Source organism: Mycteria americana, chromosome 13 (genome assembly GCF_035582795.1).
Source record: "Mycteria americana isolate JAX WOST 10 ecotype Jacksonville Zoo and Gardens chromosome 13, USCA_MyAme_1.0, whole genome shotgun sequence".
NCBI lineage: Eukaryota > Metazoa > Chordata > Aves > Ciconiiformes > Ciconiidae > Mycteria > Mycteria americana.
The window spans coordinates 1,422,737-1,439,013 of record NC_134377.1 but is presented as its reverse complement, the minus strand read 5'-3'; the positions used below and the strand labels follow the sequence as shown (position 1 = coordinate 1,439,013).

Sequence of the window (16,277 nt, the reverse complement as noted above, 5' to 3'; positions counted from 1 at the left end):
AGATGCTGCTAGAAGCTGATTCTTGTCTTTGTTGTATAATGAGGGAAGCTGCTCAGCTGTAATTCAGGTGCCTTGGCTGGGTGCTTAAAGACAAAGGGAATGAATGCAGGTGGTAACTTTTAATTGAAATAAAAATTTTAACATCTGCGGCTGAAAAGGCTACAAAGAAGTGTTGATGTCGATATTTGGAAAGTATTGATTTTCTGGCTTCTTCCTTTTGGCACCTGTTATTGGAAGAATACCAATGCTAACTTCCCTGTTGCTCCATGTATTTGTGCCCTGGTGCAGAGCTATGAAGCATGTGGTTGTGCTGAGGATGTCCTCTTAACTAAACTGCTGGGGCAGGGCCAAATCTGCAAGCCTGAGAAGAGGCTGCCACACCTCCAGCCCCCCAGGTAGAAGCAGTAGCGAGGCTGGGAATGTGTTACTGGTAGACACAAACACACACACACAGATAGACCACGCATGTATGCACGTCCGGCCATGCAGATCAACACAGGCAAACATGCACAGCACTCACGCAAACTGCACCAGCAGCCTCATCCTTTTCCTTCTCAGCTGATCAGGATGAAGAATGACTAGTGGAAATACTCACATCCGTATCTGGCCCCTGGATCCCGTCCCTCTGGTTACTTGCACTGGGATAGATGAGCCCCGAGGCCTGCAGCCCCAGGGGGTGAGGCGTACAGACCTCCTCACATGGACACAGATAACACACGCTACAGACCTCCCAGTGTCTCACCTTGGGCACACCTTCCATCCCATAGCAGATCTGGATCCTCGCTCTTCCCAGGTGCCTCCTGCCTAGAGGCATCCACAGCTCTGCCTACACCCCCATACCCGTCTCCAGCAGTTGGGCAGGACTCCCCAGTCCCTCCAGTAGTCAGCTTCTGTGGGCTCGCCCTTAGACACCCCCTCCCCTTGCTCCCAGGCCACCTCCAGGCCACCTCCTGAGGCAACGGGAGCCAAGAGGGAAACACCAGTGAAATGCCTCAAAGCACGCAAGGGGTGTTCTTCTATGAAGGAGGCACGGACGACACCCCAGCTGAAGTGCCTCTACACCAATGCACGCAGCATGGGCAACAAGCAGGAGGAGTTGGAAGCCATTGTATGTCAGGAAAACTATGATATGGTGGCCATCACAGAAACATGGTGGGATGACTCGCACAACTGGAGTGCAGCGATGGATGGCTATAAACTCTTCAGGAGGGATAGGCGAGGCAGGAGAGGTGGTGGGGTAGCCCTATACGTCAGGGAGAGTCTGGATAGTTTAGAGCTCGATGATGGTGATGATAGGGTGGAGTGTCTATGGGTCAGAATCAGGGGGAAGGCCAACAAGGCAGATATTGTGGTGGGAGTCTGTTACAGACCCCCCAACCAGGATGAGGAGACAGATGAACTATTCTATAAGCAGCTGGGAGAAGCCTCACGATCGCTAGCCCTTGTTCTTGTGGGGGACTTCAACCTGCCAGATGTCTGCTGGAAATACAATACAGCAGAGAGGAAACAGTCCAGGAGGTTCCTGGAGCGTGTGGCAGATAACTTCCTGACGCAGCTGGTGAGTGAGCCAACGAGGGAAGGTGCCCCGCTGGACCTCTTGTTCACCAACAGAGAAGGACTGGTGAGTGATGTGATGGTTGGAGGCTGTCTTGGGCAGAGCGATCATGAAATGATAGAGTTTTTGATACGTGGAGAAGCGGCGAGGGGGGTCGGCAAAACTGCCACCTTAGACTTCCGGAGGGCGGACTTCAGCCTGTTTAGGAGACTGGTCGACAGAGTCCCCTGGGAGGCAGCTCTTATGGGCAAAGGGGTCCAGGAAGGCTGGACATTCTTTAAGGAGGAAGTCCTAAAGGCACAAGAGCGGGCTGTCCCCAGGTGCCGAAAGACGAGCCGGCGGGGAAGAAGACCGGCCTGGCTGACTAGAGAGCTCTGGCTCGAACTGAGGAGAAAGAGGAGAGTCTATGACCTCTGGAAGAAGGGGCGGGCAACTCAGGAGGACTACAGGGGTGTAGCGAGGCTGTGCAGGGAGAAAACTAGAAGGGCCAAAGCTGAGCTAGAGCTCAGTCTGGCTGCTGCTATAAAAGACAACAAAAAACACTTCTTCAAATACATTAGCAGCAAAAGGAGAGCTAAGGAGAATCTCCAGCCCCTAGTAGATGTGGGAGGAAACACAGTGACCAAGGATGAGGAAAAGGCTGAGGTACTTAATGCCTTCTTTGCCTCAGTCTTTATTAGCAGGGCCGAATGTTCTATGGGTACCCAGCCCCTGGAGTTGGAAGATAGGGATGGGGACCAGACTGGAGCCCCCATTATCCAGGGGGAAATGGTGAGTGACCTGCTGCACCACTTAGACACTCACAAGTCTATGGGGCCTGATGAGATCCACCCGAGAGTGTTGAAGGAGCTGGCAGATGTGCTCACCAAGCCCCTTTCCATCATTTACCAGCAGTCCTGGCTAACTGGGGAAGTCCCTGCTGACTGGAGATTAGCGAATGTGACACCCATCTTCAAGAAGGGCCGGAAGGAGGACCCGGGGAACTACAGGCCTGTCAGCCTGACCTCGGTGCCGGGGAAGCTGATGGAGCAGATCATCCTGAGTGCTATCACACGCCATGTAGAGAATAACCAGGGGATCAGGCCCAGCCAGCATGGGTTCAGGAAAGGCAGGTCCTGCTTGACCAACCTGATCTCCTTCTATGATAAGGTGACCCGCCTAGTGGATGAGGGGAAGTCTGTGGATGTTGTCTATCTAGACTTCAGTAAAGCCTTTGACACGGTTTCCCACGGCATTCTCCTGGAGAAACTGGCTGCTCATGGCTTGGACGGGTGTACTCTTCGCTGGGTAAAGAACTGGCTGGACGGCCGGGCCCAGAGAGTGGTGGTGAATGGAGTTTACTCCGGTTGGCGGCCGGTCACAAGCGGTGTCCCCCAGGGCTCGGTGTTGGGGCCAGTTCTGTTTAACATCTTTATCAATGATCTGGACGAAGGGATCGAGTGCACTCTCAGTAAGTTTGCAGACGACACCAAGTTGTGTGGGAGTGTTGATCTGCTGGAGGGTAGGCAGGCTCTGCAGAGGGACCTGGACAGGCTGGATCGATGGGCTGGGGTGAATTGTATGAGGTTTAACAAGGCCAAGTGCAAGGTCCTGCACTTGGGCCACAGCAACCCCATGCAACGCTACAGGCTTGGGGAAGAGTGGCTGGAAAGCTGCCTGGCAGAGAAGGACCTGGGGGTGTTGGTTGACAGCCGCCTGAATATGAGCCAGCAGTGTGCCCAGGCGGCCAAGAAGGCCAATGGCATCCTGGCCTGTATCAAAAATAGCGTGGCCAGCAGGACTAGGGAAGTGATTGTGCCCCTGTACTCGGCACTGGTGAGGCCGCACCTCGAATACCGTGTTCAGTTTTGGGCCCCTCACTACAAGAGGGATATTGAGGTACTGGAGCGCGTACAGAGAAGGGCAACGAAGCTGGTGAAGGGTCTGGAGCAGAAGTCTTATGAGGAGCGGCTGAGGGAGCTGGGACTATTTAGCCTGGAGAAAAGGAGGCTGAGGGGAGACCTCATCGCTCTCTACAACTACCTGAAAGGAGGTTGTAGCGAGGTGGGGGTCGGTCTCTTCTCCCAGGTAACAAGTGATAGGACAAGAGGAAATGGCCTCAAGTTGCGCCAGGGGAGGTTTAGACTGGATATTAGGAAATTTTTCTTCACCGAGAGGGTTATCAAGCATTGGAACAGGCTGCCCAGGGAAGTGGTTGAGTCGCCATCCCTGGAGGTATTTAAAGGACGTTTGGATGAGGTGCTTAGAGACATGGTGTAGTGGTGGTTTTTGGCAGTGTTAGGTTTATGGTTGGACTCGATGATCTTAAAGGTCTTTTCCAACCTATACGATTCTGTGATTCTGTGATTCTGTGATTCCTCGCTGGCTCATCTGGCCCGACATTTGCTGTGAATCAGACGTTCATGTGCACGCCTGCAGTCACTGCAGCTGGTGGCACCCAGGCACACAGGCCCCTGCAACCGGTGGTCCCACTCCAGCTGTTGGCACTCAGACCCCAGACACACATGCACATGCAGAATGGAGCCCCTTGTCCAGGAAATAGTTAGAAATGGAGTTTAGTGCAAAGACAAGTGTACTGAACAGCCAACTGTTTATGTTCAACTGGCCCTTTTTAGCCTTTTATGTCTCTGTTTTCCCATGTTTGTTCCTCCCCAAATCATCTCAATCCCTTCCTTTACCTGCTTTTGGTTCCTCCCATCTGTCCAAAAGATGTTTCCGAGAGCCGCTCCCATTGACTGGATGCTGGGGCTGAGGCTGCCCTGGGACAGCCCTGGCAGGAGCCCAAATGGCGTATCTGTTCCTCTAAGTACCTGATTTGCATTCCCTGAGCTGCCTTTGGGCCTCTGGGCTTGTGGAAATGGGCCTTGGATGGGCTGTGGTGCCTCCTGGGATGGCCTGGGGGTAGCCAGGGAAGGGTGTTGCTCAGGTTTCCCCACCTGCCGTTGTCTTTGTGCTCTTTTGTGTATGTGCAGATGAGCTTTTTTTATCATGTAACCTAACAGGAGCTTGATTTACTAATGAAAAAATTTAAATTTTGTATTTGCAATACCTTGAAAATTTGAAGGGGTTTGGCTGCATTTCACGTGAGAACATATTGGGATGTTGGTTGGAGCCAGTTTGAATGTGCCTCTGCAGTGTGCGCACGCATGGTGTTGTCCCACGTCCCCCTTGCAGGGAGGTGGGAAAGGGCAGGTGAGGTGCTTCCGACAGGTGATCCAAACTTCTGGTCATTTCAGCTTCTTTGAAAGGGATCTCAGGACTCTTACTCTTGGAGGATAAATAACTCTCGAATATTTTTGGATTGAGTAGGCTCACATGCACTTTCCAACAGTGAGTGCAGTTGTGTCCTTTTATGCGGCGCAGAAGGCTTTCTACAGACGTTGCACTAGCACTCCTCTGGCTTGGTTGGTGCCAGTAGAAAGCAGGGCTTCCTTACAGTCACTGCACTTCTGAACTTCCCTTTGAAGTGCTCTACTGCTTGATGTTTCTTGCTGTGTCCTTGTGCCATGGGTTTGGATACCTTCATCTCTGTGTCTTGACCATGTGCCCCAGCTCTTCCATTCCAGGTGTTTGTACTGTCTGAGGGAGGACTGAGGATTTGGGAAGCATTGCTGCTGCCATGATGGGTGGGTGGCCTCAAGCTTGTGCGCCATGAGGGTCTGTGCAGAATCTCATCCAGCCAAGTTGAAGATTAAGCACTGTCAGAGTTGATGTTCAGACTCTCTCCTGGCATCAGAAGACCACAAGGTGGTTTTAGCTGCCTCGGCATTGTCTGCCTGCACTGTTGGCACTGAGCTGTTCACCACCCTTCTGATTTGTCCACCTACACCTGAGTTTCTGCTGGTAGGATGTTGTCCTGGATCATGGGAGCTGAATGCCCTTCTCCATCTCTGTCATGTGAAGCAGTCACATGCCATGTGAAGTCTGTCATGTGAAGCAGTCTGATGCCACAGTCTATGTTGGGGTCAGCACTAAGTGGCACCATTGCTCCCTTTGTCACAGAGAAGGCAGCATGTCTGTGTCACACTTCAGTGTCAGGCTCGCTCTCTCCCTTTTCCTACCTAAAATCCAGTTGGGTTTGGACTCATGGCCGAAACACTAGCTGAAGATGACTCTCTGCCTCAAAGCTCCCTGAGCATCACCAAAGTCTTGGTGCTGAGTTGCAGACTATTCTGACTACAAAGATAATTCCTTTTTTCTGACTTGCTGCCGCTAGCGATGCAATCTGTGGTTCTGAATGTCATGAGTAGTCTTAATTTTTTCCTGTCGGCAGAACTAATGGGCGCTTTCATACTTTCTTGTGCTGTAAGATACAGCTTAACAATGTTTTCAGCCTCAATCCATGCAATGGCGTAGGAGATGGCATTTCTCTGCTGGGAAACTTGCGTATGGTGCCACTCATTCAGCTTTATCTTTGGGAATTGCAGCTTTGGTGTCAGGCAGTCATTTTGCAGTGATGACAGATACTTTCTTAGCCGAGGAAGGAAACGCTCTATGAAAAACTCCCCTGCAGTGCTTCAGCTGAGAAGAGGCTGATGGAGAAACTGCTGCTTGTGCTCCTTTCCACTTTCAAAGCTGATCGCAGTATGTATATCACAGACTAGGGGATATCCCATCAGTTGGCAGGTTCAGGATCAGAGCTCTTGATAAAATCATCTCTCATTGGCCTCTTGGAACTCTGTGTGATCCACAAGAAGAGTGGGGTCCTCCCTTTATCTGTAACACTCATACTTGCGGGAAGTTTTTAACAGCTTGGCTCCAAGGCAGCGTAGGAGTCAGCTGGATCTCTTGCGTTGTGCAAGAGTTGTCTTGGTACTGCTGCTTTCCTATCTCACGTTATCCCTGCATGACTTTGCCCTGAAGGTGTTGATCCTGGTGTGTCTGTCCATGACTCAGTTCTGTGACAGGAGATGAGCCTGGGAACCCCTCAGTCCCTTCTTCTTCCTCTGGCAATGTTCCTGATGGCCAGCTGCTCAGCCAGAAGTTTGAAGGTGATGCCACTTTCATGTATTTCCTACCTGCGTTTTCCTCCTCTCTCAAGAACTCTTCCGGGATTCTGCATCTGAGAGGACCTGAGGGAGTAGGATACTCGCCGCTGTTTTGTAGGCCATAAGCCGAACAGGATGGGAAAAGCAAATAGTTAAGGGATATTGTAAAGGAAAACTTTTTGGCCTTGGGCGGCAACACGAAGTGCATCTTCTGTTGGAAGGCTCGTGTAAATGACATCTTAATCACGGGTTACTGGTAATAAGCTTTCCTTTCTAAATGGAAATCGATATGAAGACATAAGTTGATCAGAAGGAAAATTGCTGTAAAAGTGCAAAGTACAGAAACAGTATAGAAAACTAGTCGCAGCTGTTCCTAAGCTTTGTTTCGCTCCTGGGCTCTGAATTGGTAATTCCCAGCATAAATGGCTTGTTTTCTAACAATTATGCTTTTGATCCTTAAATTGTATATGTGTTTCCCAAGAAGAAAACCACCGTTTCTGAGATTGTGGCTACTGCAGAAATGAAGGTGGTTTTACTGCTGCATTTGGGATGGGATATGGGGAGAGTGCTGTGTGTGTGAGACAGTGCAGGTTCTGCTGTCGTTGCTGAGGTTGTCTTGCGTTCCCTTCGTGCTAGATGTGAAGCCGCAGAGCAGAAGCAGAAGGTACCACTGGGAACTCTGAAGAAAGACTTGAAATCACAGGAGGAAAAGCAGAAACAACTGACAGAGAAAATCCGCCAGCAGCAGGAAAAGCTGGAAGCTCTGCAGGTGAATGTGGAGGTCTCCAGCTAAGCACAGCAGGTTTGAGGGACCTCCTAGTGCAAATGGCTGCTGCCAAGTCATGTCTGTCTCAGCCTCTACTGCCACCTGTGCTCCTTCATGGGGTAGGGATTGTTTTAATAACAGAAAACAAGCATCTCAGCTTACATTTCATTTTCTGCTAGGAAAATGGGAGTGACTGCTGGTGTTCGGATGAAGGGATGTCTCTTGAAGGACGCAGAACACACCTTCTTATAATTGATTTTAAAATGGAAAACTTCGCTGGGCTGGGTTCAGGCAGGCCCCGACAGCTTTTAAAGATGGCCTTTCTGATTTTTTTTAATTTTTTTTTTAATAGAAAACTACTCCAATTCGATCTCAAGCTGACTTAAAGAAACTGCCTCTGGAAGTGACCACACGGCCTGCAGGGGAGGTAAATGGGATACTGCTGTAGGGTACTTTTCTGTGCTATCCTTAGCTGCTCTGAAAAGCAGTGCCCGACTTGTCCGTCCTCTCTCTGTACCCTCATTTATTTCAGAACACCCAGTCACAGACCCGACCTCAGCGCCCACGGTCTCCTCCTTTACCTGATGTTATAAAGAACGCTCCCAGCAGACCACCACTATCCACGCCTCTTCCCAAGTCCATCAGTCAGCTGAAAAAGAGCTCTTCAGCATGGCCAAATATCAGCACTCCCAAACTGGCAAGCATGCTCTCCAAGGAGGAGGCCAGCACTTCCAGGACACAACAGCACACTGTGACAGCTGGAAGGTCTGACAGTGCTTTAAAAACTCTTGCCAAACCAGGTACAACAACGAAACCACCCTCTGCTGTCCTGCAGAACCCCAAAAGCTCACGTGAGACACCCAGTCCAAAACCTGCCAAGGTACCAGCGCTAAAGAAATCTGCCACTGTCAAATGCCCACAGGTGAGACTCGATGGGATGAGAACTGTCAGCTCCTTACCTACTATTCTGCATAGCCTGTCTTGCTCTGTTGCATGGGATTTGCACTGTAGTGCCTGTGCAGGACAAGATAACTTTTACTTTACTCTTGGGTTAGGGTGCCATTCTACACCCCTCGTGAAGACTCATTTCATCTCTTTCCTGTTAGACCAGACTGTTGCCCCAGAAAAAAAAGAATGTGGAGTGGTGGGGTGAGCGTTCACATGATCATGTAGCACCTGCTAAAACTTTCTGGAAGAGCTAGTTAACTATCGAATGAAATACTGGATGCTGAGCTTTTGTTTTTTTGTTTGTTTTTTTTTTTTTTTTTTAATTTGGCTGAAAGAAGGTTTTGGTTGGTAGCATGCTGGAATTATAGCTAGAGCTTGTTTGTGTCCTACAGGCCTCCACCACTCGGAAGAGGACCTTGAACACCACAGAGGATGGGTCTGAGGAGGAGGTGGAGCACAAGAAGGAGAAGACAAAACGAGGCAAATTTGTGGCAGTGAAAGAAGAGAAGAAGGATTCCAGTGAGGTGGTGGTAGAGGTGAGAGTGCACTGGTTTCTCCAGCAGAAGGTATTTGTCAAGTGTTTATAATCTTTTTGGGAGGTAACTAATCTGAGCTCTCTCTGCTCACAGCTCACAGACAGTGCTGGGGAAGAAGAGCTGGCAGAACTGAAGAAAGCTCAGAAAGGTGAAAAATGAACCCTTGAACTGCTTCCAGTATCTAACACAGTGGAAAAGAACCGTTGCAGAACTAGACTCACTGGTTAAACGTGTGTTTTCATTAATGAGCTTTTTAAAATAAGAATTAGTGTATATTTGGGTCCCAAACCCCGAGATGATTTTAACTCACATGAAGGGAGTGAAAGGCCAGGAGCCCCTTGATTAGACAAGAGGCAGTTGTGGCGTGGGAAGGTCTGCAGTCTGAGGGCTGCATCATATTAACGGGTGTGATGCTTGGCTGCATGGTGTAGACTGATGTCGTGCTCACCTTTCCTAACTGAATGGATTGTGGAGCTACGTTAGCTGGGAAGTGCTGAGGACTGTATCTAGGCTTGCTGAGCTGCTGTGAGAGAAGAGGGGCCGAGAGACTCCCAGGAAGGATGATACCCAGGATGGTATTGCACCTTCTGCAATGCAGGGCATTTCTTCAGCTTGTTCCCAAGGAGCTGTCTGGAAAGTGACCCACTAGGACCATGTGGCAAATTATCCTAGTAGCCAACATGAGCCTGGAAAGCCCATGTCAAACAGCCCGGAGTACAGGAGAAACCTGTCTGAAAATGCCATATAATTTCCTTCCATCTTAATGTTTCTAAGTAAGAGTTGAACTGTGTGACAGTAGTGTTTTTATGGTTTACGTACCATTTGAAGGAGTTGTCACAGGTTTAGGTTTGCTCCCCACAGAGGGTGGCTGTCTTCTCTAGAGCTCATGCAGAATGTGCTCTCCAGTATCTGAATGTTTGCAAACATCTTTACTGTCATCCTCCTTGCAGATAAAGGGCTGCATGTGGAGGTGCGTGTGAACAAGGAGTGGTTCACAGGCCGTGTCACAGCTGTGGAAATGGGCAAGCATGCAGTACGCTGGAAGGTGAAGTTTGATTATGTTCCTACAGACACCACACCAAGGGATCGCTGGTAACTATCTCTAGCTACTGGATTTTGGAGGCTTGTTTTGCTTTCAGCAGGAAGACCCCATTTTATTTCCATAGATGCTGAAGACAAATATGTTGCTGTCATGTCAGGGAGCGTGTGTGTGCTCAGGACTGTCCAGCTGCTTCATAAGGAATGAGCATGACAGACTCCATACAGTCTGCCCATCTCTTTGATGTGATGTTCCTGTGGAGGCAGCTGTTGTGTAATCTAGAGGTCTCAGAGTGACAGCTGGGTACAGGTTCTGACGAAGCTGTTAACAGTGTTTCAGGTATGGCCAACGTAGAAAAAGATACCTGACTTTCCCTTAATTTTTTTTTTCAGGGTAGAGAAGGGCAGTGAGGATGTAAGGTTGATGAAGCCTCCCTCTCCCGAGTACCAGGCTCCAGATATGCAGCAGGAAGAGGAGGTTGTTGTTGCTGAACCTTCTACCTCAGATTGTGTCAGAATTGAGCCAGACACCACTGGTCCCAGCAGCAGCCAAGAAACAGTAGACTTACTAGTCCAGATCCTTCGGTGGGTTCACTGCAGTTCTTGTGAACTGCTGCAGTCTGATTTCTTTAGTCTTTTAAACTCCCAATTCTGGCTTTGTGTTTTTCTTTCCTGCATAGAAATTGTTTGCGGTACTTCTTGCCTCCGAATTTTCCTATCTCCAAGAAGGAGCTGAGTTCCATGAGCTCAGAAGGGTTGTTGGCGTTTCCCTTGGTGAGTTCAGTATTTCTAGAAAAGTAAGTTTGGGGTTTTTCCCCACACGCATTCCATTCTTATGGCAAGTGTGCATCCTGTTGATGCAAGATCGCACTCTTCAAAAGGTTATTTGGATCCTTAGCAGACTAACATAGCCAAGAAAAAGAATGAGAGCCTCTGAAACATGCCTTAGGTCTTTTGACAGTTGTTGTCTGAGGATCTGTTTAATTACTATACATCTGTGTGGGAAAGCTGTTTGTTGCTACTATCCTAACTTCTTGTCCATTGCTGTTAAGCTTTTAAAAAGGAGAGGCCAGGTTAGAGGTTTGTAGAAACAGGATGTAGGCATACCTGTTCGTTTTGCCCCCAGCCTTATAAATCTAACTTATGCAGAGGCAATCTTAAAATGGGAGAGAACACGGAAGCCAACCCCCCTCAGACTTCTCTGGGTGAGCAGGCTGACTGCCTGTGAGTCAGCTGTAGATCTCAAGGCTTTTGGTGTGGCCTCCGTTGATTTGAGCAAGGAACAGATGGGGCTGAGTCTGCACCAGTATCTGCGTGCTGGTATTGGAAGGTCCAATGCAAGCTGAAATGCGGAGAAATGGTACTGGCTTCTCAGACTTCTCTCTTCTCTGACATACTACAAAGGGAGACCTTTTCAGGAAGCATCTGTAGGTGACAGAAGCCACATACAGATGACCAAATGACAAAAGCCCCTGCTTATTTGGTTGTCTTCAAAGTGCCCTACTCCCTCACTTGCAATGTATATATTGGCAGTCTCTCTTGTCTCTTCCTCCTTTCTCTCTGTTAATTCAGGCATCTGCTTGAGTTACTGGTCCTGCTGCTTCCGCAGGACGTGTTGGTCTTGTCTGGAGTTTTCTGCAAGTGTAAATGTTCCTACCTCACAGTAATAAGCTGTGTTGTCTGGGTGGTCTATACTAAGGAAACTCACTACCTACAGAGGCTGTCAGATCTTTCTACAGCATAACTGTGGTTTTAGGCTTTTTAAAACATGCTGCATCCTTAATCTGAATTCAGGCAGCTTTTGTTGCAGTTCTGGTCTTTGAGGAATGTGAAAACCCGTGTGATTTTTGTGGTGTCTGCAGTAGTCAAATCAGAAACGTAAATGTGAGCACGGTAATGAGCGTGGGCAGGGCATGCAGGGGTGTGGTGTTAGGCTGGTGTGTTCGGTCATGGGGTGCCGGTAGCTGGACTCTTCTACAAGCTGTGAGTGCTGGGGTTTTTTTGACGCTTGGTGCTTCTTCTTAATGTGTCATCTCTTGTGTTTTATCTTCTACAGAAAGAATATTTCAAACAGTATGAGGTAGGTCTGCAGAACTTGTGCAATTCATATCAGACACGTGCCGACGCCCGGGCCAAAGCCTGCGAAGAAAACCTCCGCAACTCGGAGAGAAAGCTGAAGGAAACGGAGGAGAAACTGCAGAAGCTAAGGACTAACATCGTGGCCCTTCTGCAGAAAGTGCAGGAGGTGGGTGAGGAAGGGATGCAAAACCAGAGCTGCCCCACGAGTAGCAACCTTCCCTAGACCCAGGCCCCTCCAGGCACTTGAAATGTTTTAGTCCAGCATTTAACTGGGCTTCAGCTCTTTCTCAGTTGGGTGCAACTTGGGCTTAGACCATCAGAAGCAGCTGAGTGCACAGCTGCTGTTGCTGCCCGCCTTTTGGGATCCAGGCCTTGGGGGTCCTGATGAGTGTTAATTTTCACAGATGGATTTTTCATGGTATGTATATGGTGCACAGCTTCTATTTGTTTTCTGCTTTCTGCTATGAAACATGGAGCTGCAGGAGAATTTCCCTGGGCATAAGCAGTGTTCTGCAGGGAATTTCTGCCTCATTCTTGGGCAGAAAGGTGGTGCTAGATTCTGAACCCCAGGTATGGAAATGCAAACCTTTAAACAAATAATATAAAAAATTTTATGCTGAAATCTATTTATTAATTATACTATTAAATATTAAATTAAAATAGCAAATAAATATTTAAATAAAAGCTTTAAATAAGTAAACTTTAAATAAAAAGCTACTTTAAATAAAATTAAGACCACCCAATGGAAAAGCTACTGAAAGTAAATGGAAGCAGTTGCTCCCTACCAGGAAAATGTGTGTTAAAGCAAAAAAAAAAAACCAAACCGAACCTACTAACTTGATCCTGATCAGCACAATAAATCTGTTGCTTGAGTGCATTGTTTGAGCATCAAGTGCTGACTGGTTTCCAGGTGTTGTTCATCAGGTCTGACAAGGAAAGCTGGTGGTGCTTTCACAGCTGATGTCAGCAGCTGGAGAGTGCTGGAAGTCAGGGCGTAAAGGCTGACCAGGACAGATGTTGCAGAGGGGATGCTGTGCTACTCTGTCTTGTCCGTTCTTGCACTGTTCTTCAAGATTCACTTTTCACTGGTATTTCTTGTGCCTTTTGTTTCAGGACATTGATATTAATACAGATGATGAACTGGATGCATATATCGAGGACTTGATCACGAAAGGAGATTGAGCAGACCCAGTACAAGTCCTAGAGAAGTGCAGAGGAGCTGGTTGCTGCGATGGGAGATGCAGATTCCTGCAGTGGAGGACTATGGAAGCTGATGAGGAGACAGGGTTTTTAGACAGTACTTATGTTGTGTTGGTGTACAACTTTTTCTTGTGACTTTACATGAAAAAGACATTTGTGCTGTTGGCAGGAAAATTTTTAACATTGTAGTTCTCTGAATCTCTTCCTTTTGTTTATAAATATTTATTTTTAAAAGAAATAGGAACTGTGCCTGGGTTGATGATGGGAGGGTTGCTGTGTGTTTTTAGTGAGGTAGAAGTGTGAGTACCCTTTTTGCATCTGGGGTATATTAATATGCTAAACCTGGAAGAGCAGAACATCCTGCCTAGCAGGTTGTTGTAAGAAAGAACCTGGCAGCAACTTAAAAATAAGCCTTGAGTTATGGAAGAGGAGGTCAGGCCTCAGACTTTGAAGATACTGAACTTGGACTAGAGAAAGCCAAGTCAGGAATTTGAGTTGCACAGAGGAGATCAAAACACAGTCCCTGCGTGAGTGTGAGTGGAGGGGATGAAATCTTGGTGGTTCTGAGGGGATTGGGGGTATGGGATTGGCACTTGCCAGTGCAGTGGGGTTCCCGAATGTGAGGTCTCTGTAAGCAGGTGGAGTTGTCACCATGCTAACAGTCAGAGGCTGAGGATCCTTTTAGAAGAGGATGGCCTCCTTGGCTGCTTGCAGTGGGTTATGATCATCAGAGGGAGAAAGCTGGAGTTCAGATTCTTTTCTAGTAGTCATCTTATTGCACACTTTTGCGGCTGTTTCTTTGAGACAACTGCAACGGCAGAAGAACTCCTCGACCAGCTGAAAATAAAGTGACCCTCTGTTCTGTTGTCACCCCCTCAGGTTTGCATTGCTTTGATCAACTTGCTCTTCCAGGTAATTTTATTAAGAGTGCTGGAATTTGGAGCCCTGCATCGCTGAGTCACATCTGGCCCTGGGTCAGCAGCAAGGACAATGCCTTTCCCTCGTCCTCCCAGCTGGAGGCTGCACTACAGCTCCTAGCAGACCACTTGTCGCCAAGGTGACTTGGTTTGAGTTCACTGGCTAGCCAGCTTCTCAGGTCTGCTAGGACAAGATGTCCATGAACTTGGTGCTCGGAAAACTGAAATCCCCTATAGCCTGGCAGTTTGAAGAAACACAGCGTGAGCAAGAAGTGCCCACCTTCAGGAACATCAAATGAAATGGACCATTGGGGTTCTTTTGACAGCTGAATGTGCAATAGATGTTTTGCAAAAAAATTTCCAAATTAAACATCTGTTGCACAGAAAATCTTAAGCACTAATGGTTTATAGTCCTGGAGAACTCCCAAGTTCTACATACCGCAAGAGAGAGGGAAGACTTTTGCTTATTACCTAAATTCCAGGTCATTGTAACAGCATACAGTGAGACTGACTGCTTTCATTCAGGATCTGGGCCCGGACATCCTAGTATAAATGAAGGTAAGGAGCATCCCCCCTGCCCCCGTACACCTTCCTGGACAGAGGGGCAGTGTTCCTTAAATGTAGGAGCAAGCTCCACCAGTCTTTGTGATTTCCTTACACGTATTGGAGGTTTTGTTAATTGTGATGGCACACTGGTGCTTCAGATGAAAATGATCCTTCTGTAGAAGCTGAGTTTTATATTAAAGTGAAAGAAGAAATCTTTGTCCTTTCTAGGTGGCCAGCAGAAATTCTAAAGAACCAGATTTCATTAAAATACAGTTCAGAGATGATCCTGCTTGCAAGCTTTAATTCATAACACCCAGAGTATATCAGTGTGGGACAAATAGCTCTTACACATTTCTTGAGCTTCCTGACACAGTTTGATCCCCTGCTCCTACTCTCCTGTTAGGAAGGTCTTATTCAGTTTTTTTCCTCTGTTCTCTGGAAACCTCTCATTTCCAGTTTTAACTTTTTTTTAATGGCATTTTATGTTTTTTATCTTGTACCAAGTATTTTACATTTCTTCCCTGGAGTTACTTTCATCAGTACAACTGGTGTGTCCTCTCTAAACTTCCATTTTGCTAGGAAAGGCAAGCCAAGAACTTTTAAGTGCCAATAAAACAAGTTTTTCATTCTCAAAACCTTCCTGGTAGTCCTCTGCAGCTGGTTCAATCTGATATTTTTTGTAACCTTGTTAAGTAGACCTATGTGTACCATTAGGTTTTAGTAATGCTTTTAAAAAACGTAGGAACAAAATGACCTCTGGAAGTCATCTAAATAACCTGCTCCAAGCAAGGTGTACTCAAAAGCTGTATCGCATTTTTGTGGGCCTTTTCCAGTTGAGCTCTTAAAATCTTCAAGAGTGGAGGTCGCAGCACTTTTCTGCATTGCACACCTCTCCAGTGAGTGTGTTCTTCCCTTGCATCTAACAAGGGTGTCCCTGTTGCAGCTTTGGAGGCTGTTACAGCTGCCTATTGAAAATATCTCACCTGCTGCAGCCTTGGCAGTTAGACCTTTGTGCTACGGTTAAGCCTGTTGATACCATGTCTGTGCTCAGTTCCCTCAGTCTTCCTCTCCGCTTCCAGCTGTATCTTACAGCAGAAATACTAAGAAGTACACGAGTTGCGTTTTGCACAACATCCCCTCTCTTTATAAGACCACCTTAAGTCCCTCCTTTATGCCAATCATTACTGTCATCCATTTTGGATATTCCTCCCACAGCTGTCACCTAGATACTTCGTAGCACACACATTTCTATTGGTAAGGTCGCTAATTTATGTATTTAATAATAAGGCAGGAAAATAACTATTTTAACATGAACTTTTGGGTCTTGTGATGACTATTGTTCCAGGCCAACTTTGCCTCAGCCTCTTGCCTGCTGTAGCACATGGCCTTTGGGGCCTTCTGTCAGCAGGACCATGATTGTCCTTGCTGTTTCCCTCGCTGAGGTGCCAGCCTTACCTGGGAACCCGCTGTCTGTCAGTGATCCTTCACCTTGTATGGGTTCGCCCAGTTTCTCTTGCAGAGTGGAACGAGAACACCTGAGCTCGTGGCAATCGGTCCCTCTCCCAGTGTGAGGGACACAGTCCTGCCCATGTCTCTGAAGGGTCATGTATTGCTGCTGTTCCTTAAGTGGAAGCTTGAAACTCCACCAGCATCAGATAAGGGGTTTGATTTTATGGCACAGGATCAACGTTTCCTTTTTTTTGC

General features: G+C 47.7%; 1 protein-coding gene across 2 annotated transcripts in view; it reads left to right on the top strand.

Moving 5' to 3' along the window:
• Positions 1 to 15,158, top strand: part of MORC2 (MORC family CW-type zinc finger 2) — a 58,183-nt gene extending 43,025 nt beyond the window's left edge. For both annotated transcript variants that reach the window (XM_075516610.1, XM_075516611.1), the window contains 10 exons: positions 7,180 to 7,312; positions 7,662 to 7,736; positions 7,842 to 8,231; positions 8,650 to 8,793; positions 8,887 to 8,941; positions 9,744 to 9,885; positions 10,225 to 10,416; positions 10,512 to 10,605; positions 11,888 to 12,076; positions 13,024 to 15,158. In XM_075516610.1, coding sequence (XP_075372725.1) covers positions 7,180 to 7,312; positions 7,662 to 7,736; positions 7,842 to 8,231; positions 8,650 to 8,793; positions 8,887 to 8,941; positions 9,744 to 9,885; positions 10,225 to 10,416; positions 10,512 to 10,605; positions 11,888 to 12,076; positions 13,024 to 13,092 — 1,483 coding nt within the window. In that variant the 3' untranslated portion in view covers positions 13,093 to 15,158. The remainder of the gene's footprint in view (positions 1 to 7,179; positions 7,313 to 7,661; positions 7,737 to 7,841; positions 8,232 to 8,649; positions 8,794 to 8,886; positions 8,942 to 9,743; positions 9,886 to 10,224; positions 10,417 to 10,511; positions 10,606 to 11,887; positions 12,077 to 13,023) is intronic.
• The last annotated feature ends 1,119 nt before the right edge of the window (positions 15,159 to 16,277 follow it).